At 41.4% G+C, this 24,106-nt stretch overlaps 1 protein-coding gene across 3 annotated transcripts in view; it reads right to left on the minus strand.

The window, feature by feature from the left end:
* Positions 1–3,462: 3,462 nt before the first annotated feature.
* The window catches only part of ACER2 (alkaline ceramidase 2), a 21,922-nt gene continuing 1,278 nt past the window's right edge, over positions 3,463–24,106 (minus strand). For all 3 annotated transcript variants that reach the window (XM_010564462.1, XM_010564461.1, XM_010564460.1), the window contains exons 2-6: positions 21,654–21,768; positions 20,602–20,743; positions 17,866–18,003; positions 9,237–9,374; positions 3,463–8,586 (exon numbers count right to left, since the gene is read on the minus strand). In XM_010564462.1, coding sequence (XP_010562764.1) covers positions 8,400–8,586; positions 9,237–9,374; positions 17,866–18,003; positions 20,602–20,743; positions 21,654–21,729 — 681 coding nt within the window. In that variant the 5' untranslated portion in view covers positions 21,730–21,768 and the 3' untranslated portion in view covers positions 3,463–8,399. The remainder of the gene's footprint in view (positions 8,587–9,236; positions 9,375–17,865; positions 18,004–20,601; positions 20,744–21,653; positions 21,769–24,106) is intronic.

Below are 24,106 nucleotides of genomic sequence, written 5' to 3' on the forward strand. Positions count from 1 at the left end.
TGTGGGTATTGGAGCACTGGAATTTCTGAAGAACAGGCTAGACAAAAATCTTCCTGGGATATTTTTGAAGGGCTGAGCCTGCTTTTGAGCTGCTAGTGGTCTAGATGACTTTCTGAGAACCTTTCTAGCCCTATTTTACTATGACTTCTTGAAAGCAGACTGTATACATTGCTTTTGCTGTCATAATCAACTTCTCTCCTTTTAGCAAAGGAGATTAGCAATTAACAATGGTAGTCCAGGTACTGTGGTCAGCAAGATAGACCATATCACACCTCTGCAGATACTGTGTGCAGCTGTCATGGTACATTACTGAAACAGAGTTATCTGTTTGTCTGGGACACTGCAATCATTGCTCTGTGCACTATCGGCTGAGAAGCAGACAACATCCCTGTAGACAGAAGTATAAGGAGTGTGTGCATCACTCCAAAATGTTCATGTGGAGAATCACATTGCAGTGTTGGTTGGGTTTCTACAACAAACTACGTCTTCCTCCCTTCTCTGCAGTTCTTTTACAATTCTCACTTTTCCTTTGAGGTTTTTCCCTTCACAGTCTCTCCCTAAGCAGCTGTCTGCTTATGACTTTTTCCCTCTTGCCTACCAGTAAGGCTATCATTCACAGCCTGTTTCCTACTTCTCTCATGGGCAATTTAGCAGTTTCCTCCTGTCAGTGGAACATCTTCCCTGAACTGATAGTCACCTCCTCCACAGCCCTTTTTTTTCCCCACAGATGCCTAGCAAGGCACTTGTTTTGCAACCCAGCTTTTAAGTAATTTCTCCAAGTAGCCATTAATGTCAATAACGGGCGTCACTTCTGTACAAACACAATATGCAGTCATGTGCAGATTTTGCCCTCATGTTCGTAGTTTAAATATGCACGTTTGTTTTTTTTTTCTCTCAGAAAACAGTTTCTTCCAGGCCATGACTCACTTGTCACTGTCAACTAGCATCTGCAATGGCTTGTAGCTTCCTTTTTGTGGAGAAAGAGCACCCAACACAACGTGGATACAAATGATACGTTTCAACTATAGTGAGATCTATCCTACAGCCAATAATGTAAATACTGAGTGTATCTAGTGTTTTAGAATAACCTTTATCTTTTTACATTAAACCTCTACTTTTTTAATCCGTTTGGTTTTGCTTTCATTTTGTACTTATACAGTTACTGATTATGTGTCTTTTAACACTTCTATTTTCCATGCCCTGACTGTATTGCACTGTTCTTTCTTATATGCTTTACATTTTATCCAGTCCCATGAAAGTAAAATAAAAAAATTCCAGACTCTTCAGATTCCTTGCACTCTCCATGTTCACTGGTGATACCAACGTTATACAGAACATGAGCATCAAAACAACTTGCTTAGAATTTTTTTCTTGTTTTTGAGTTGCAGATATTTTCCTTCTTCTTTAGTATTTATTAAGCTGATCACTTTGTAATTGTATGAATGTTTCATATAGTCTACAAGATATATTAAAAATAAATTTTACAGGACTAACTGCCTTAACAGAATCCATGCCACAAAATAAAGGTGTTATACTTACTTTGGCATTGAGGTAGGAACCCTGACATAAACAAAGTTATTTAGGATAATAGGAATAGAGACAGAACCACAGTACTTCTCAATGTTTTATAAGAAACTATGGAGAACAAGTAGATTAACTCCTTTGGTAACTTTTCAAAGATAACTGGGACTATTTCTGTAGACCATTCCAGACTCTGGCAGAAGTAGGTGTAAAAACCAACAAACTCAAAGAACGCTGTGTGGACTTTCTGCTCACTGGTTCTCTTTTTTTTTCTGGTCAAGCATATGAAGCAGAAATGTGAATGGTTAACAGCGATGAAGAGAAATTGCAAATTCAGAGCTTCTTTTTGAATTCCAGAAACAACGCAGGGAAGTAACGTAGATGCTTTAAAAAGGAGTCTGCATTTTTGACACTTTAAAAGCTGACACTAAGTGCTTCAGAAGATAAATCCTGTAACTCTGGGAAGTCACAGACTGAAACAATTAATGTATGACATAACACATGCAATCTGGTTTCTAAATTGGCAGTCAACTACATTGTGGTCAATGACAGGCTATGCCACATAGCATGATTTCTCTTACTCCTGAGTCTCCTGGGGCAAATTCTCACAAATTAAATTGTGATCCAGGGGCCTGGGAACGTCTGAGACTTCTGAAATGATTAGAATAATAAACGAAGGACTGTCAGGTCTCCTCAGTAGGGGAAAGCCCCTCAGTATGAGCAAGTCTTGACAGTTAATAAAAATGGTGACCATGGACCAACTTCTTCCCAAAGCTAAGGTTCAGACAACATCCAGATACTACAGGGTCTGACACTATGCCAGTCATATCTCTCTTGGGCTTCTTTAGAGAAGTACATCCTATGTCAGCCCTACACCTGACAAATCAGCTGCTGAAAACTTAAAAGACACAGTGTGCTTGAGGGTGAGCATAGGCTAGAAGATGCAAGTTTTTTTCTGCCTGTGCTTTGAGAAAGCCAAGCTTTGGGCTGCCTCTATGAAGGCCTTTGCTTTGTTTGAACTAATTATTGCATCAGGAATTAAATGGTAATCTTTCCAGAAGACGAGGAAGACATTCATTTTAAAAGAAAGGTACTTATGTTGGAGAAAGCTGGACACAGAGCAGGCAGTGTCTCTCTAGACAACTTTCTGCATTCTGAGGGTAATAAAAGCAGCAAGGAGAGAGTGAGCTAGTTAGAATATGGGTTGGGAAGGTGATTAAATAGTGTGCACCCCAGTATACACAGCACTAAATTTTCTCTGGGTTCCACTTTTCTCCTCTCCCAACGGTCAGCATTGTGGGCATTACTGAAAACTGATTTCCATTGTGATATTTGTGGACTCTTAAGTTAGGAAAGTCCAGGAACACAAAGGTCTAGCTACAATCCTGCTTATGGGAAATAAGCTGGGACACTGACAATTTACAAAGCCCAGCTCTTCAGAGAGCACAGATGCGCTCTGGTTTTTCCTGCCAGGGCAATCAGGCCAAGTTCTCATTTCCAGCTCTGTCCACAATCCATTTTGTGTCCAGCCCATGTCCATAAGCATAGAAATGACAGGAAAGAAATTCAGTGTCTAAGTCACCAGACTGCCACCAGCTACTCCATGTTCCTGTCCCAAGACAGGATCAGCTATGACAATGGCCTATATAAATGCCTATAGCTTCTCCAACTGCTCCTTAAAAATCTATCTCCATGAAGAGATAATGCTCTGAGCCTCCAGTCTATTCCTGTGCCTCCTGCGCCTCACTTCCCCTAATGACCTGTCTGAACCTTCACACACTTCCTTCTACACACTGACATCCTCTTAATGCCTGCCTCACACTGCTTTTTATGGCTGACTAAGCCTATTTCTCCTCACAGGTCATTTTTTTTCCAGATGCTGGTAATCCTCATTGCTATCCTTCTCTGAAGGAAAGGATTTCTTCCTGTCTTACAGATATATTTTTTTAGTATGATGTTGTCTTTTTCATTTTAATGTGGTGATACCTTATTGTAGTATATTTGGCTCCTGATCCACACTACCCGTTCAGTTTCTTGTACAAAGAACTGCTCCTTTCCTAGTTATTCTGCATTCAGTGTTGTCAATGATGCCTATAAATGTGTAACACCTTGCTGTTACTCCATCTACAATTCAGCAAGCTACCTTTGGATTTTAGACCTTGTTTTTCAAGGTATTTGTGAACCTTCCCAGACTTCAGTTTATCAATACCTTCCAGGTGGCTACCAGTGAGCAATTTAACAGAAGGTGACCCAGGAGAGACTCCCTGTTGAACTCCACTCAACACCTTCCTATGGTTTTATAATGGGCTGTCTACAACAGCTCAGAAGCAGCTATCCAAACAATTTCACACTAATCCACAGAACTTTTATTAAACACAGGTTTTCTAGCACTTTTATAATAATGTCCTGTCAGACACTACTATAAATCTTATCACTGTCAAAATCTAACAGTATACTGTTTATTCCATAACCACAGGGACAGCAAATACTCTACTGTAGAAAACTAAATTAGGTAGACACAACTTGCTCTTGACAAACTCCTACTCACCTTTTCATTATATGCTGTGAGTTTACAAACAGTTTTTTATGGTTCCTGAGTTTGGGGCCACAGAAGTCACCTCCATCAAACTTCAGACTTTCTCAGCCTGCACTGTGTTTAACTAACAGCCAGGTGTACGATGATATGAGATTTCTAACTGCCCCTCCTGTGGAAGTTTCTACCTCGTATAAGATTGGAGGAAAAGGCAGGTTTGTGTGTGTTACAGTGAAGTAATTCCTCCGTCTCTGGAACAGAAGGATGTGAACCTTCTTCCATGTGTAACTTGCTACTGACGCTGCAGCTGGTATAAGCTGCAATCATAAGAACCCATCCAAAACTTCAGCACTGCTTTGGTATCCTTCCTGGGTAAGTTCTCTGTTATTTTAACATGGTTCTTGATACAGCTTGTCTCAGAGGCCTGGCTTCTCTACCTGACCATCTGTCTTGCACAGCTTGTAGGAAATTATCTCTAAGGCTCTTGCCTCTGTCAGATTTGGACAAAACAAGCCAGGAGCTCTGAATTCGTCATGATGATGGTCCCCTTGCTTCCATGGGAAATCCTGTCAATAATCTCCAGATAGAGCAGGCCAAGTGACAGGAAAACATATGAGCCAATCCACCAGCTGTTTTTGTCATCTTGCCAACTACAGCCATTAACTCCGAGTCAGTAACATTCTTGAACTACAGCTATGCTTCCACGTAAGTTATTTCAAGCCCGGTAACACTGGCTTATGGGTATCTGCAAATGTCTCAACGAAGGTCTTTTATATGGAGCGAGAGGAACTGTGGTAAAAGGAAAGTAGGAGGGGAAGGGCAGGTGCAAGACTACTATACAGCCATTATCCCCCTCCCTAAGTTGGGAGCATGGTCTTAGGTAATAAATAATGAAGATTCACATTTTGTTCTCCTAGATATACTCACTCTGATCCAGTTTTCTGGATCTGTGGAAATACAGGCCACTCATTTTTAGCCATTTCTTGCTACTTGTCCCTGTTGATTCATGAGCTTGCAGTTTTCCAAGTATTTACTTGCAAAAAATCAGTTTGCTCAGCAAAGTAATCTCTATCTCATTAATTAATGGTCTTCTACCTAATGCAGCCTCCCTCCTCCTCTAAGAGTCAGAACTGCTGTTACCTGGGTGAGGGAGAAGTTATCCTTACTATACTTCAAGGCATTATACTGGCAGCTGCATTCTTCTCCACAAACATGATGTATGAAAAGGCAAACAATATTTATTCTGAATGCAATTTAATGTTGTGAAGTACTACAGGCCTTCCACAAACATTCAGTATACAGACTTCAATGGAGATGGAAAAAAAACCCCAACACCATTCTTACATACTATTTATTGAGTTTTTAGTGACTGTGTATTGGGCAAGTGTTTGCCATCACTGAGAGCTAAATGTCCTTTCTTAAATAACCTAAAGTTTAACACTCAACGAATGATGGATACCACACGCCAATATACAGAATCTACATTATGCTCAACACACTACTGCATCCCACTAATTAAGCTAAAATACTAACTGAACCCAAGGGCTAGGAACCCACTTGCTTCCTGCCAGCAAGAGAAGAAAGCATTCTGGGGCTTTAAAGGGTGCATATATATCACTTTATACTCCAACATAATACAGCTACTTGTGTGCATGTCTGTTCATCTGCATGATCAGGGCAGTGCACAAACCGCTCTGTACGCCACTCACATACTTCTTTGGGTACTAATGTTAATTGTGAACTGAAGCCTTAGTCCAAAGTGCAAGTTGTAAAGCTGTGAATTGGGTAAAAACTGCATGTTTTTTCTTTTTTGAAATAAATGTAGCTTTCGTCAGAACATGTAAGTCAATATTAATTTAATGTAAAGTGCAGTAGCTACATCTAAAAGTGGTGGGCTGCTGTTGCAGTGGAATACCCCAACCAGCTCTACAGCATAGCTTTGAATATCAGATAGTGAGTGACTTTTGTTCACAGAATCTCCTATGAAGAGTACAAAGGTTAGAGGTTAGTTAATAAAAATACAGGAGATGATTCTTGGCCTGTACCTGCATTCAGTCACCTCTGCAATAGCTGAATGCACTACTGCCATTTTTTAAATTATAAAATTACTTCTTTGTGAGCAGTCAGACTCTGCAGAGCAGAAGACAGCAGTTGACAGCAGGCTGATTAGAGCCGTTTGATTCAGAGGTTGCTTTCAAGCAAAATATTAAGTAGGAAGGCTCCAGTTATTTTGAATAGTACATTATGTCTGCAGTTACTAATTTCCCAAGCAATACTGAAAATAATTTATTTACCATAACATAATAATTTAGAAAACAATATTGAAAAATCTTACTCAAAGTAGGGCCATGTCAGGCATCAGCAACCTTAGCTGAGTTCCAGCCAGCAAGCCTATCTGTACAAGGATCTAATCATATGACTTTTAATACCTGAGATGTGTTTAAAACTGAGTATTTCATAATTAGGGAGAGAGGAAGGAAAACACAGCTGTGTTTCAAAGAGTGACAAAGATTACTGTATGAATTTTTACAAACAAGTTTCTTACAAGAATTATATGACTGTGTGTCCAAAAAACACATTTCTCTCAGACAGATCTACTAGCAAGTGGTACAAATCTGCATAGTTCCACCAGATTTTGCTGCTTTTATGATCTGTCAGTCAATCGCTTTGAAGCTCTCAAAAAGACAGTCATATCTCCCACCAATAACTTTGCTTTAAGTGTAACAGCATACACCTTAGCTCTTGTTTTCTAGGCATAAATTTGAATACAAAAGTTATCTGAAAGGTTTTACAATGCTTGAAAGTTAATTCACCCTGAAGTTCTTGTTAAAAGCCACGTTCCTAAAGATGATACTGTATAGACTACATTTTCAGATTGACAAAAAACAAGTACAACATGAGACTTCTTAGCAAAGCACAGAGGAAATGGTATTTCTTGGTCTAATATTCAAAAAGGAAATACCACTTATTAACAAAAGTGTACATCCAAAGCCTTAATCCACTTACAGTTCTGATATTAGGTAGAATGTAAGCAGATCCTATTTTTTCCAACACTGCAGCTATTAGCAGCTACAATTGCTAATATTTGAAAAACATGCCTGCACTTTGCATCGTTTTTTAAACAGACCTAGCATAAATTGCTTGCAAGGACCATAGCCATTCATGAAACTCAACCCCAAAGTATAACCTTAAAACTAAATTGATCTAGACACCCCTTTTCTTTACAAAACAGGGTGAAAATAAACAGAAAACTTGAATCTACTGGTCTTTTGTATGAATGTAAGGTCACATTTCATTGCTCACTGAAATCTAAGTCTTCAGCTTGGTTTTTAAGCTGTTATCTACTTTTTTCTTAAGTATAACTAGAAGAGCACTGGACTAATGTTCATGTTACTTTGCAATGCATTTGTGAGAAGTTAACTCTCAAATTAGACATACAGCTAGGCACCTGCGAGCTTTTGTAGTTTAATCACACTGTCAATCCATGCTGACCTGAGCTCTCACTGAAGTTAATGTTCACACTTCTGTGTGAGCTTCAATGCCAAATTCAAGACCAAACATGTCTGTAGAGGTAGAGAAGGATTTCCGTGACATTTCTGTAAGAGGGAAATATGCAGCATACAGATGTCCACAGGTCAGTGGAAATACAGAAAAATTCAAAACCCTTGAACTCCTATTTAGTTTTAGGGACTGAATGTTCTGTCAGCTATTCCTGCATTTACACTCCCTAACTACACTGATCCAGTTACCCAGCTGCAAACACTTTGCACTGGTCTCCTGTTGGACTTGGGGAAGCAACCACATGCTCTGTGATCGGATGTGATGCACATCCAGGCTCCCTGTGTTACACGCCGGGCTGGGAGGAGCACGTGCTTCGAGCACACTCCTGTGGCCATGTGCAGTCACATCAAAATCAGAGCTGAGAAGGACACAAGATGGCATGTAGGCACCTTGGACTGGCTTCTTTCGCAAAGAAGGCCTTAAGCCAGAAGTTAGAAAAGAAGTGAATCAAGCACCAGAGGTGACCTACAGCAGAAACGTCATTCCTTGACCCTGGTATTTGGAAACAGCTTTTAGCAAGATAAATGCTACATTGAAAACAGTGCAAAACAGAGCCAACCAAAGAAGCTAGTGGTTACTTTAGCGTTCAAGGGCCTCCACCTTCCTGCTTCCTCTCTCCTCTCCAGAGAGAGGAAGGAACACACTCACCTCCTCTTTCTATGACACCTGAAGTGCTGCATATCTTAGGAAGAAGATAAAATACAACCCTATTCATTTATCATTATTTAAATACTGTCTGTGCTGGAATGTAAGATGAAACTCCATCCCCATTCCATGGCCAACTTCATGTGATCTTCACAGGTGATTTCTTGTGTGCGCAGAGGAGGGTGACGTAGGGAACCCCAATGAATGCCCATCTTTCACTGGGCCAGAACTTTATGACAGGGCCCTGCTCAGGGATCTCAGAGGCAGCATCGAAGTAAGCAAAGCAGACACAGCCCAGGTACGCCGCAAGGCAAATCAAAATGTGCCTGATAATAGACAAACCCCCCCCCCCCCAAAAAAAAGAAAAAAATCAGTAACATGACTTCAGTAAAGCAATCAAATACATCACTGTGTATTAAAATCAGTTTGTCCTTCACCTTCTTCGCCCGAGTCCCCCATAGGGTTGCTGTCTGCCCTCTGCATGTAGGCAGACAATACAGAGAATAAGGAAAACTACAAAGCTTATCTTTGGTCTAAACTGGCTGCAGCTTTTTGGCCTCTCTGAAATGCTGAGATATAGCACCTTGAATAAGAGAGCACAATTTGCTGGGTGTTAGAAGAAAAAAGGCATCAAAGCCCTTCACTGCTCCCCCACTTCACCCTCAGTTGTTAACAGTGGAAGTTTAAGCTTCAACAGACACTGCTTCAGTTAAGCAGTGCTGGGGGATTTTTAGTAACCAGTAGGGCAAGGAATTCAGTTAGAGTTAATGAACTTAGTGTCTGAAAAATCTGACCAGGTCAAAGAGACTCCTAAATCTGCCACCTTGGAGAGCATAAAACTTGCTCTGGGCTTATAATCTTACCAGTAGTTCTATCAAGCACTAATCAGAAATAGCCACCAGGCAGAACGGGAAGGTAATGTGGTGAGGACATATCACATTTGAATCAAATTGTGGAGTTTATACACAACACTTACCATACACAGTGCAAATAGGGGAAGTTAAATGAGGACCAGATCTCACAAAACACTTTGTCACTGATCCAGCAGAAAAGTGCTAGCATCCACCAAAGACCTGAAAAGAGACCCAGTTTGTACACACGCAGGTTTTCACATCTGAGGAGAAAAACACAAGGAAGTTGTTATAAAACAAAACAAAGTTTGCTTTGTAATGGCAGCTTGATGCTTTTTGGCTGTACGTATTTTAGGGTAGGATTCATAGTGCCAGGCACATATCTTTAAAATGGCTCCACCATAAATGTCCTTAACAGAGACTTTACTTACAGTAAATATGGCTCTGATGCAAGCCAGTGGTGAAGTGACAAAACAAGCCTTTTAATCAGTAGCTGTGTTTTGGGTATTGTTTTAAATACCAATGTGCAAGTGGCGGGCAAACATCAAAGCATTCCCATATCTAGGGAGGGCTATCTAGGACAGCTACTGATTAGTTACACATGCTGTCTAGTAACAACCAGCCACACAGCAAGTGCTCAGATTTGTTCATATTTGTCACTATATAAAGATTAGTAAGAAAGAAACTGGATGACAGTTTTTTTAATTGGTTAAATTTTTTCCCCTTATAAGTTAGTATTGTACAATGTAACAGTTCGACAGAACTTCTAAGGTAGGAGCCTCTACCCAGAGGGCCCAAAGAAACATGTTTTAGTAGATGGTGCAGGCATCGACATCTCAGACAGAATTCCTCATATTTACTAAGCTGCAGTTGTCTCCCTCCACAAGAAACCCAACTTGTTCATACAGAGGTACACCAGAGAGAAGGACAGCATAAAACATTTGCTGTGGTCACATGCAGTGTAGTCTGCAGTTGACTATCACTGAATACAACAGCGGATGCCAGGATACTTGCATAGCATTAGCTGTGTTGCAGGTCTACTCAAAACCTCACAATTTTATTTCCCTATATGATGCTTTGCTTTTTTCTATATCTTGGCACTATCCTAACAACTGTGCAGCTTTGCTCAAAAGAGTAAAATCGGGAAAAAGGAGACATCAATATAAACTTAGGTCCAAACCCGCTATTAAAGTCAACCATTTGCTGACTACCTACACTTTCTATTTTGGGATTAGGCCTCTTACTGCCAGTAGATGGAGCCCTGCTCTTACTAATACCTACAAAGTAAACCTAGACCAGGACCTGACCAGCCCTATGTGGCCACAGGAAGGCATGGCTGAGCTCTCCTGCCTTCTGCAAGAACGAAGTTATGATTTGGGATCTTCCCCCTGCCTTTTTTTGTTCTTGTTGTCGTAAATTCTTGGTGAATTTCCCAGGGATCTGAGAACCATTCAGTGCTCTTGGACAATTCTTGCTTCAATGAACAGCTCTTCTCAGGTCACTGGTATGACCTTCCAAAGCATTTCCAAACCTACTAATCAGAGGGCAGAGTAATTTGTTTAAAGTGACTTGTTTGAGCTACAGCACAAGAGTAAACCAATAAACCAAATGTCTAGCCAGTATAACAAGGAGTACTCAGTCTTCATCAGGGTTACAGGCCCCCGTCTTCTCCTTCTACATCCTAGAAGGAAAACAAGTCAATACCAAGCACCCCACAATCTCTTCCTTGTCCCAAGGTCTTCAAGGGGGGCTCCTCTAATCCACACTCATCTTCTGTGTCTTAAACTTTGTTGTGTTTTTTAACTCCTGTCACAGGAGATGGAGTAACTGCAGTGCCTGTCACAGTGGATGGAGCGGCTAAAGTGCCTGTCATTTTGTTGTCAGATCCAGAGACCTTCTCTTCCCCTGGAGGGTACCAAATAGTGTTTAACAGGGCTTCATAGGCATGGGTCAGGTCCCAGCACATTGCAGTGATTTGCATGTCTCTGCAATTGCCAGGGTGACAGCATACTTCTTTCAAATATTTTACTATTTTTTTTCCAGATTCTGCACTCATTCAGGGGTAAAGTTCCAAAATGCTGGAGGTGCCCACTGTCCTTGGTACTTGCCCGTATTATCCCATGCACCCTGACACTCATTATTATCCAGCCTCGGGGCAGATCTCTGGGTGATATTCTAAATAGTTGTTTAACCCTAACAAGACCTGAACCACATTCAGGAACATTCTAGTTCCTAGCAGTAGGTCCATGCTGGTTTCAACATCCCAAGGATATTCAAAATCTCCAGAATTCTCAAATCCTATTGTAATTGCCTGGAGGAGAAGGGGAAGGTGAAGAAAGGTGTCTCGCCCATAGACTGGGCTCTCCGAGGAGAAAAGGTGAAGAGTGTAATTATTAATAGTTTCCCACAGACGGCTCCCAAAGTATAGAGGTGAAGACAATACGGAGTACAAATACCCGATTAGTCTCATGACCGATAATTTTGTCATACCATAAGCCAGTGTCACACAGCACATCAAAGCAAAAACCTTAATCCACCTCCTGGAGATGATAAGCTGCAGCACAGGAACTATATACAGCAAGTAAAGTGATACATAACACAACTCTAAGAACGAGCACCACAACTCTAAGAGCCAATAAATCAACATCATGACCAGCGACTACTAAAGTAATATAATGAATGCTTGTAACAAATAAAATTTAACACGCTCTGGTCAGATCTGTTGTTATCTCGACCCTTCATGCCCCATGATAGGCACCAAAAGGGCTGTCATGGTTTAATCCCAGCCAGCAACTAAGCACCATGCAGCCGCTCACTCACTTCCCCCTCCACCCAGTGGGATGGGGGATGGAATCAGCAAAAAAAAGATAAAACGCATGGGTTGAGATAAGAAAAGTTTAATAGGACAGAAAGGAAGAAAATAATAATGATTATAATAACAATAATAAAGTGACAATAGTTATAATAATAAATAATTGGAATGTACAAAACAAGTGATGCACAGTACAACTGCTCACCATTCACCTACCGATGCCCAGTTAGTTCCCAAGCAGTGATCTGCCCCCCAGGCCAACTCCCCCAGGTTTATATACTGGGCATGATGTCCCATGGTATGGAATACCCCTTTGGCCAGTTTGGTTCAGCTGTCCTGGCTGTGTCCCCTCCTGCCCTCTTGCTGGCTGGGCGTGAGAAGCTGAAAAATCCTTGACAGAGTATAAATGCTACTTAGCAACAATGGAAAACATCAGTGTGTTATCAACATTATTCTCATACTGAACGCAAAACATAACACTATACCAGCTGCTAGAAAGAAAACCAAGACTCCCTCTCCAGCAGGTCACCAGCCAACCTTTCTCTCTGCTCCAATCCAGTCACCCCTGTAGACTTGACACTGAATCACCAGTCTTCTTCCACACAATTCTTGGGCTCATTCACTGCACATGAAAGGTGAGCAATGCCTGGCAAACAGGTCCTTTAAAGAGACATTTCACCTTGTGACACTCAGAAGCAATTAAAATATGTATCCCTGGATGAGGGAGCTAGACTAGGCAAACACATATTTACGGTGTGCACCGCAGTATGGTTTATGGTCCCTTTATACACCATTGTCCTCGACAACTGACTAACACAGTGCAGCACAGACTAAAAAGCTCTTTGGTCTTTCTGTCTTCCACACAAAATACTCATCAGCCTGAAACCTGTTGTTCTCATCTGATACATTTACAGGGTTCTAATTTTTCCAACATTTACTGCTAATTGTCTCCATGCTCACACACAGCCTACAAGCCACAGGCTACCCTGCATTCACTGTCAGGGAAGTAGTAATGCCAGCTCTGTCCCCAAGCTAAGATTTGTCACTACACCCTCCCGCACATATGAGATAATCATCTCCAACTACTCAGTTGGAGGAGGACAGGGACAGAGAATGACTCCTGCCTTTCTGTGCTGGAAAAGCAGAACTGCCACTGGTACCGGAGCTTTGCTAAGGGAGCCTAGCTAAGCATTCAGAAAAATTAAAAACATACACAAGAGTGCTCTGTCTAGGAACACTTTTATGAACATGTTGCAGGAGCAGCAGTACACCTGGCTCTGGTGTATTGCAAGCTAAAGAATTTGTACAGTTTTCCCTGTAGGGTATTTTTTTCACTCTTGAAATGCTATTTCAGTTGATATTTTAACAGGCATTTGGGATTAAGAAACTCCTAAGGCTGAGCAGAAGGCACCTTTATAGCTACTGGATTAATGACAGAAAAGCTACCAACTGCCTAATCTTGTTGACAGAGGATTTTCTCCAGTGTCCTTAGCACAAGTAGGTTTTAGGATCTGGCATTTCTTTTTTAAGCCATCTATAAATAATGCTGCATTCAGTATCATCACATCTATCTTTATTATTCAAAAAAGTGCTTCAACTACCAGCTAAACTGTAATCTCCTTCACAAGAAAGGTATCACAACAGTTGTCTTCATAACAAAAACACCTACATGACTGCTACAAAAATTAATACTCCACCTAGCATATAAACCAAAATGGCTTTTTTCTTAGGCTGGAATTTTCCAATCCATTTGGCAAACTACCAAGACACAGTCAGAGGAGACAGGGCTTGCCCAAGATGGCTTCAGGGTTGACTGTGCTGCAAACTGTAAAAAAGGCTTAGTTTCTCTGAAATAGTGTCTTTGACGTTTAAAAAGGCTACAAGGAACACGAAGAAAAGAAAAGCTAAGGAGATTTTTGAGCTGCCTATCAAGTTCTAGAGTGCAGCTACACAAATTCTTCCTTACACTCTTTCATGAGACACCCCAGTAAGAAAAACATCCAAGATTTGGCACAGTTTTATCCGTAAAACTTTACTGATAAATCCTCCTCATTTTCGAGGACTCATGCTTCTACCAAATGGCTAGACAGCATGGACCCCTTCATAAAAGAAGAAGGAAAACAGTCATTGGTCAAAACCCACCACTGTATTAAGCATACCAGGCTTAATTCTCTCCCATTAATGCCCAGGCAGATTTACAGTCTTCAGTGAGACACACAACTGTTTGTAAGAGCTGGATGCTAAACCATGTACCTAAGTGGACACACGCATGAATCAATTTCATACATTTGACAGATAATACTAGACTGCTCCAGTGGGTACTTGTGCATTCTGACAGAAGAAAGGGTGTGTGTGTTGAGAACACAGGGCTTTCCTGGACTTGTCCAGAGGGCATAAACAAACACATGCAACTGCAGCCCATTTATAAGATAAGAGGCTTGGCCTCAAACATCCAGCTCCTTCAGTCAGTAACCATGCGTGTCAATATCTGACTAGTTTGAATACCAAGAGGAGAGGACAAACAACCTGCATGTTCAAAGACTTCAAGGCTGCAAAGGAAAACTGAAAGCTTACTTGAAGAAACTGTGTCAATGCAAGATCAGGCACAGAAATGGTACAGATTGTAATGACAGGTTTGCTAGGTACCACCATCACGTACTACAATTTATTTTTATAAATTTAAGACTATATGATGCAGGGTGTACCGCAAAAGACTACTCCAAGGCAGAAAGAGTCAAGCACAGTGAGGAGAGCACAGCCTGCTGATCTGTGCAACACACAGAGGTTTTCTGTGATCACCCATCATAGAGTCTTCAGTTCCTGCTGTGACTGTGCTTTGGATGGGCTGAGGATTGGCTTGCAGAGGAGACAGGGGACTGCAAAGCTTCCTACCCACCACTGCTTTTACCACAATGAGGAGATGTAATGCAGATACCACCTGGACACTGGCAAGAGACATGGACCCAACGCACTTTTATTTCTCAACAGACACGGACACTGATCATTCAAACTACCGCTGAAACAGACCTGTCAGCTGAGGATCTCTACAAAAGCCATTCATGCTGCTGTGCACAGATCTGTGACATGCTCCTACCCTAATCTAGTCTGAAAGAAATTGGACCCCACCAAGCCTGCATTTCCACTTGCACCTTTTGCCTATACAATGCACGGTGTTCTCAGTTTAACACAAACAGCAGTTATTTAAATACCAAAATTTCTGCAAACACTTGTGTTCCCCAGCCATTTGCTATCCAAGGGACTGGGCTGGTACACACTTCAGCAGCTTTATCTTCCAACGTCACAGCATCCCCCAACAAAACGTACTAGCTTTTCCTCAAACCAGTGCAAGCTGCTGATTTCAGTTACCTGCCTGATTCATTTAGGCACAGGTATCTCCCTTCATACTCTAAGGAATACTTTAAACTTTGAACTAGCTTAACCTTTTAGTCACGGGAATAAGGGAACTGTGAGCAACCTGCGGCAATGAAGCAGGACTCCCCCACAGCCAGATTTCTAGTTAAGAGAATCAAATATGAATGGACAGACCTGAAGCTAGGGTAAACCTTCACTGCTTAGGGCTCAGATGTCAGCTGAGCAACAATATTCTAGCATCTATCTGCACATGGAGATAGTTACATGCCTGATGATGACTCACTAAATCATACTAATTTGATTATGTTATAATCTCAATGGTTATTTGGCTTAGACCAGCAAACCAAAGCATCCACCTCCACTTTCTCCCCGATACCATCCCCTGGTAGAGCTTCTTCTTTTTTCTTTTTTCTTTTCTTTTTTTAATGAAACACATTTGCAGAAATTAGAATAAAGTTTTACAATTTCTTTGTCTTCCAAAAAGTATGCACTTTACTACCTTTTGCTCTTTTGATCACCTCCCACCCACAATACTTTCTGGCATCCTCTGCCCTACCAGCAGTAGGACATTTAAGAACATAATAAATTGAACACTTAAATTAAGATTAATTTAAAACTAAATTTCTTAAATAATTTAAAATTAAATTCTTAAATTAAGAACACTTAAATGCAGACAATAATATCTCGTCATCAAGCACAAACGAGGCAGAAAATTCTTTTGAGAACAGAGTGGTTCTGATTCACCAGAATTCTGTACAAGATTGACACCAGCCTAGAAGAGGAATAACAACAGGGAGTTTGGCCTAACACATCACAAGCCTCAGCACAGAACAGAAGAAACTACTTAGGAGGCTTTTCTCCTTCCTTCCATCCCCAAATACCTGTTTCACAGAAAAATTTCTGCTGCAGACTGCCAGGACTTGGACGTGTAGCCCCCTACTGTGGCAGTAAAGAATGAGAGAATCACAGACATTTTAAATAATGCTTAGATTATTTTTTTCTCCTGCAAAAAGGGATGAGATGACTCCTCTCCTCCGGGTTTACAAGAATATACCTAATTTAAATCCCCTAGGGATCAGCATAGCTTAAAATGAAGTCTTTAATTGTTTGCCTTTTACACTTAGGAAGCCATCAAAAAATATCATAGGTATTACATCATCCCAATGCACAATTAAGAGGGCCGTATGTCACTTTAGGTCTCTTTTTAATCATCAATTCAGAAGAAGGTTTATCTCTGTCAGTAATTCTCAGAAAACAAAAGGCAAACTCCACACATCCTAGTAAGATACGACCTTTCAGAAGGAGTTTTAAAAAGCAAGTATCTATAGGCATACCAATTCCCAGATTTGATGCAATAATATTCAAAGTTAGGAGACACTATCTGTTCATCCTTTTAAGCTTCTCAGGAGCTCAAGCCTGGAAAACTGATATGTAGAGAGTTCATATAAATTATTCAGTGCCACAACCAGTTCTCCATTTGCCCTGTCAGTAGCTCCTTGGTGCTTTCATCAAAATGAGACACCTCCACCAACATTCTTCAACTACTGACCTTCTCATCTACAACTAACTAATGTGATATTTCTTGAGTTTCTTTGACCACAGAAACAAATGCTGCTTAGCATGTCTAATGAGGAAAGACTCATGAACACCTTTACAAAACATGCTAGCAGAGGCTTCCACTGTATGGAGAAGCAGTGGCAGAATAGGGTAACATAGCAACAGGAGAATCTCTGTTCTAACAGGAGCAGTCAGAACACAGACATCTGGTCCTATTCTAGTTTCTTTTCATGGACATTTACATATGCAATATGTGAGAGCCAACATAAGCTGTAAAATCCTTCTCAGACACTGGAGAAGAGGGAGAAAGGACAAGTTCGTATGCTGGTATTCATCTGGTCCTTTTTGCAGTGCATGAAGAGATGCAAAAAACAAAGTCTCCGGACAGCTGCTGGTATCGCTGTCATGGTAGGACTCTTTAAAACGTCAAGATCAGTCTCAGGTTCTTCTATTTACATTCTGCTTTTATAGTTTCTAAGACCCTGATAGGTATCCTCTACAACCTAGTGATTAACCTTATCTTTGTCAGTCTGACTCCATCATATTATCCATGTCAGAAGACAAAGTGGTATAAGACTCACAGTACAACTTTGAGAGCTGGAACATCTTCCACACATGCTTGGGCCTTGCCCTACATTCCCTCTAGTACCCAGACTGTGATCATGCGATCACCTCACCCTTATGCAGACTATACAGCAGAAATGCTGTCAGTAGAGTGAAACCCTTGCCCTGATCCCACAATAAACAAATAAATTTGAGTTAGATAACACTGCAGCAAGAGATACATCACAAGGGGACAGATAATATCTGACCTAGTATAACGGCCTAGGAGAAGAAAAAAAACGCTTGCCAAAAACGTCTGAACTGGCAGAGCAAGTTTATACCAGATCTGCACTTGCATGTGAGAGAAGCATTTCTGCTACCACAAGCACCGAAGCCAGATCTAGTGTATCGTCACACGGTGGCCTAAGGATCTCAGAAGGCAATGCTGCATTCAGGAGAAATGTACTCACCTCTTCAACTCAGCAATGAGCAAAGCTGTGCAGGGAACACCCAGAGTCATTAGCGAGATGTTGTTGATGGCAGGCTTAATGAAGGCGAGGCAGGTAGTAACTCCAGACAGGACACCTACGGCAGCTTTAAATCGGCTCCTGAATAGGGTTTTGGGGGGAAGAAAAACTGCTTTTAATTGCAAACTTTAAATTACTAAAACCAGAAATCTTACTTTTAATATTGTAACAAAATTTAGGTTTCTCTAGGTGATTATTCAAGAGGTGCAATGACAATATACATAAAATGGATGTGGATCTTGCCCAGATTTGCATGTGCATGCAGAGTTAATCCTGTACACAAATCTTTGCTGGACTGTGGTCTCCTGAAGCAGCCATGCGCATGTATACATCCACATGCACACACACACTCATCACTGGTTTCAAAATCCAAAGGCCATACTTGGATCTTCCTCCTCCCACAGGAAGTCAGGAACAAGTCCATCTCTGCAGACAGCACTCTACTTCCTCAAAGCAGTGTTGTATCATCATTCTTCATGCTTTTAACATGGATTTTTAGGATACTTTGTTACTGTCAATGCCCCAAATTCTAGAGCTATGTTACAGTCTGGTTTATTTTCCTTTCTCTCTTTTAAGCCTTAAAGATACTGAAAACTACAAGGTAAGTAAGAACATTTATTTTAACCAAATTCAACAGTAGGTGAGGGATTCCCATGCTTTTTGAAGATCACAGTTTGGTATATTCTTAGCATAAATAAAATTACAATTTGGGCCTATATAGGCAGCCTGACAACTTTTAAATTAAATATATGTTAACTATTGTTTAAATTTCAAGTTTGGGCTTCAAACAACCCATTTTTCCAGTCTGTGGCAGCACTATGGCAGACAGAAAATTGTCATGTTGTCCTTCAACTACTGGCCCACAGCTTTATAAGGTTAATTGCTGTCCAAGGATGGCTCTTCTGTCCTTAATTCTATGTCTGAAGTAGGGTCTCAGTATCCTTGTGCAGCACCATTCCCTGGCCACAAGTGTCATCACCATCACCTAGCTCATTCCATCTGCCTTTTGCTTTAACGTTTCTCTTTCTGCTGGAAGGCAACAAGTTACTGAAGTAGGAAGTTTTGACCTGATGTGAATGCCTTAATGACTAAAGACTCCACAAAGTGGTCATGGTAGATAATAACATTTGCAGCACTGAAAACCCAGACTCTGATGAGGATAAAGAAAGTGAAGACCACAGCAGTGAGCACAGGATAGATATAAAGTTAGAGGATTATCTAGGCAAAGCAAAAAACCCAAAAATATAAACCAAATCTGTTCTGGGTTAGGGTTTGTTGCCCAGTATGTCTCTCTGTACACTTAAGAAAGCAATCATGACCTTAAGAAGTAACTGCCTTGACATATTCTCAGGAAGACATGTTCTGAGCAATTTATGATAGGGGACATCCTTCACCTCATCTCAGTATTTTTATGAATCAGTTATAACTGGGGAGATTTATTATTTACAGTTTTAACACTAAATTCAATAGAAACAGGATTTCACCCAGAAAGTGTTACTATTCCTTTTAAAAAGGACAGTTTAACCTCTTGGCCCATACTATGAACCCATCCAGCACCCTATTAGAAGGTAGTGATAGATGATATAGAACGATCCCCTTAGGCTTCTGAGGAATAATTTACATGCAGTCACAGAAATTCTTCAGACTCTGAACTTTTCTTCCCTTGAACTAAATGTCTAAAAGTCATGCCATTGACCAAAACACCCCAGTAAAACTTGTTTGCTTGTTAAGCTGATAGTGTGCTGTAATAGCACTGGGTTGCAGTTTGTAGAAGTACTAAATTCACACCAACATGACAAAGCCATTAGACTGCATAGACTGTACACAGTAATTCAAGATACACTTTTCTCAGTGCAAGCTATTTTGAGGAACGGTCAATCGAGGCACCAAGCTTCTCTCCACTCCATTCCCAACTTCTAATCAGGCACATGTCAAGGAAAAAAACCCACAAAAAAACCCCAGACAGTAACAGTTTAAGAAGGCAAGAGGCAGCAACCTTAGTAATTTTCTGAGAAGAACATTGGTGCTGCAATTCAAACCTCTCCATTACCTCAACTTCTTTACTGCATAAAAGAGCAGTATGTACAAAGATTATAGCACAATTTCTTTAGTGGGGGACAAACCACAACGAGATTCTTTAAACTGGCTACAATGCTCTTTTTTTTTTAATCCTGCAAGAAAAAGAAAAAAAATCCTATTACAACAACAATAGGCTTCTGAACAAACACTTAGCCTTTGACTACCTAAACACCATCCTTAACCACTGCCTTAAATATTCAGATGAAAATTCAGCTGACTTCCATAGGTCCACTTGTATGTACACTTTAGGATATACAAAAGAAGGAAAGAGGTTTTCTCTTACTTTAGCCACAACTTATATAAACTACTCATGTAAATGTCTCCCTAGAATCAACAAGAACAGGCACTTCCAGAGGCAAGTCACCTCAACCCAAGATCTGAAGTTACAGGGCATAAACCCCACCATCAGCAACTGCAGACTCAGAAATTCTGAACAAAATGGGCTGAGATACAAGCAACAGGAAGAGAATGGAGTGAGAAAAGACAGTGGCAACAGTGGTAACGTTGGATCATAACTCAGTGCCTTTATGTGCAGGTTTAGGTGTTAGCATAAGAAGTTTCAAGAAACAGGAAAGTGTATGTATATGACTATATGATTACCTGTCATTCCGAAAAACTCTGGGCAGGTATCTCCTAGGGAACCACATGGCCAGAGCACACATCAGAACCCAGAGAATAGCCAGCTCATCCAGCATCTGGCCCAGGAAACTGAGGGTGGCATGAAAGTAAACAGATCCAATTCCTGGAAGAGTCAATCAGAAGGCAATATGAATAGCTGCAGTACTGCACAGTCCAGAACACATCGCTCATGTTCAGAACTTCATAGCAAATGGTGGATACCATTTGGTCTAGAAAAGGTTAGGAAAAAAGAAAACTGGAAAACAAACACCAACTTTCCTAAGAAGGCAATCCAAATCATCAGCACCTCATTAATTACAAAGCAAACACATTACAAAAGCAGCACCTAAAGATGCCAGCTCCTACTAGAAAAGTAGATGCATGTGAAAAAATATCAGGTGGTAAAGTTAAATGCAAAACCAATTAAGAAATAAAAGCCAAATGCTGCTTTTGAATTTTCTCAATAGCACAAGAATGGGTAAGGCAAAGATAAAAAGCAGCATCTGATGACTAGTCCGTGATACAGGTTTACAAGTAGAAAGTGTCACCCTGCCCCACAGGGCTCTGATTATCCCTTTAAAAGTTCCCAGTGCCTCCAGGAATAAAAAAGCTTAAGAATCTCATATCTACAAAATAGCTAAGCCTTTGGGCCTTCTCACTACAATGCAAAACCTGCTATCCTCTTCAGTTGTGCTGGGCACTTTCAGCTCTCATTTAAGCAAGAGCAGAGGAAGGAGGGTCAGTGCTGCTGTAGAGTAAGCCCAGATATAAACAAAGAAGTTATGCAAAGGAAGGACAGGAAGGGAACAGAACTAAGGAACAGAACTAAGGCCAAAGCTCCCACCAAGCTCAGATTGCAAGAGGTATCTTCCTTTCAGAAACTACAGCTGCTTCAGCTTCAAGCAACTACAAGCAAACTCCTCCTTAGACGTCAGGATTGCTTTGTTTTGCAAAACAATCAAGTGCAAGCACAAAAAACTGATTTCCTCTCTCAGTTCATGCATGAGCAGGCAAACACAGACTAACCAACTTACCAACCACAACTAGCAGAGTCCATATTAAATATATTCCACTGTTGAAGCAGGTTGCGTATTGACGGAACAAGCACATACATATAGGTGGTAAAACAAAAAACAAGACGTTGCTTATCTAGAGAAAAAAAAAACAACAGTATCACAAGGACAGCAAATAAACAAAACTTAAATACTCTTGGGCTGCCTAAGACACCTATAAAGATGTTGTGTCATCCAGTGAAGCCTCAACTCAACAAATTATGGCCCTCAGTTTCTGCCAAAGTTGAGCTTTTTTTGCAAAGCATCAACTTGCTTTGTTTAACATTATTAAACTAGTAACAGCATAAAAACTTTAAGCAACTGTCATGGTTTAACCCCAGCCAGCAACTAAGCACCATGCAGCCGCTCACTCACTTCCCCCCCACCCAGTGGGATGGGGGAAGGAATTGGGAAAAGAAGTAAAACTCATGGGTTGAGATAAGAACAGTTTATTAAGACAGAAAGGAAGAAAATAATAATGATAGTAGTAACAATAACAAAAGATTTGGAATGTACAAAACAAGTGATGCACAATGCTATTGCTCACCACTTGCTTACCGATGCCCAGTTAGCTCCCAAGCAGTGATCTGCCCCCCAGACCAACTCCCCAATTTTATATACTAGGCACGACGTCCCATGGTACAGAATATCCCTTTGGCTAGTTGGGCCCAGCTGTCCTGGCTGTGTCCCCTCCTGCCTTCTTGCTGGCTGGGCATAAGAAGCTGAAAAATCCTTGACTTGGTATAAACGCTACTTAGCAACAACTGAAAACATCAGTGTGTTATCAAAGTTATTCTCAGACTGAATCCAAAATATAACACTATGCCAGCTGCTAGAAAGAAGAGAGACTAAACACGACTACCCTCAATGCAGCCTCTTTTTTTTCCCCTTTCAGTGTACAGTTCACCGATTTGTACACAGCTGCCGCAATACAGTGGGCTTTGGGGCAAACTTTTTGCTGCGTCTGTTAACCTGTCTGGACCCTGAGTTATTCCTGCGGACATACCTGCAGCTCCTAGCATCTTGCAAACTTCTGCAATGCTGCTAATCAGCTCAGTACAGTCAGAAGGATACCCATCCCCCCACATAGCTGGCTCCAAAACACACTTGCTGTCTTCAAGAAACTTATTTACCCCAACCTTTTCCTCCCTTTGTTTTTGATTCTTGCACAGTGACATCACACACAAAGAAAAGCAGACAGTTTCCCCCCCACACCCTCAGAGTTCCCCAATGGCACAGGCCATCCATCACCCAGACGAATTTGGCAGCAAATTACAAGAAAAAACAACAGGTTAGCCATGTACACCATGCACTGTGGAATTACTAGCTCTCTATGTGCAGCACCGCCACATGATACAGACTGCACTGAGTGAAGCCAGACACCTACTTCTTTCTTCCACTGGATGTTAGCAGTCAAAGAAACAGCTTGAAAGGGAAAGACAGCTCAGATGAAGATGGAAATTGGGACAAAAAAACTAAGAGACCACTTTAAAGTAAAAAAAGGGGGAAGGCAGAAGCACCAGCTCCTTATTCGTGCACACACAACCTGCTGCAGAACAGAAAATACATAGGGCATTTCTAGGGTTCGCTCCTGGACACGTGTCCTTCGTGAAAAGGCAAACTACCAGAAAGCCCAATGCATTATCTCACTCTCGTGGACCTATCTGTCATTGCAATTCTTTACATCAACAGGATGTCAGCAGCATTGCTCCCCTTCCCAGACGTGTAGTATAGGGCAGTCTGGCTCCGTTGCTGGGGCTATGTTTTCCCAAGTTCTCGCCAGCAGCTGAGAGGTATTGGGATGGTGTGAGAGAATTCAAGGGTGAACCACGGCTTAGTGGAAGGAAGCAATAATTACATTAGTCCTCTTCCCTCTCCTTCCTTTCTGGAGCTGCTTTCTTAAACAGACATCTCTTCTTCTCCAAAAAGTACATTGCTGACTTCATCCTGCAACTCAAGTCAAATTGTTCTTGAAAGCTTTGCCTTCTTGGAGCCAAACCTACCTGGATGAAGCCCCATTTTGCCTCCAAACACTAAGGTGTTTTTTTGCTTGATCCATCACTGCCTTGCACGCCGTCAAGCGGCTGACACCTGTGCAAAGGGGTACCTGGTCGCAGGCAATCCACCATGCAAAGTTCTGTACTCAGCTGCCGCAAGGCTTGACGCAGACGAGGCGGCGGCCTGCTGCACACTATTTACCCAACACCTTGTCATGAGCCCTCTCTAAACCTCCCGATGTTATACCTACACCACCAAACTGCTCATTTTTCTTTAATTTTAGGCGTACCAGGGACTGGAAAAGGAAGAATTAGGCAGCGACCAAAGGGCATTCTCCAGCCCCAGTAGGAGACGGACTCTGTAGGCAGCAGGAGCCCCCAGGGCTCCAGCGGGACCACCCGCCCGCCGGCCCGCCACCGCACGCCCGCCCACCCGCC

The sequence above is a fragment of the Haliaeetus leucocephalus genome, unplaced genomic scaffold (assembly GCF_000737465.1).
Source record: "Haliaeetus leucocephalus isolate CR32 unplaced genomic scaffold, Haliaeetus_leucocephalus-4.0 Scaffold180, whole genome shotgun sequence".
Taxonomy (NCBI): domain Eukaryota; kingdom Metazoa; phylum Chordata; class Aves; order Accipitriformes; family Accipitridae; genus Haliaeetus; species Haliaeetus leucocephalus.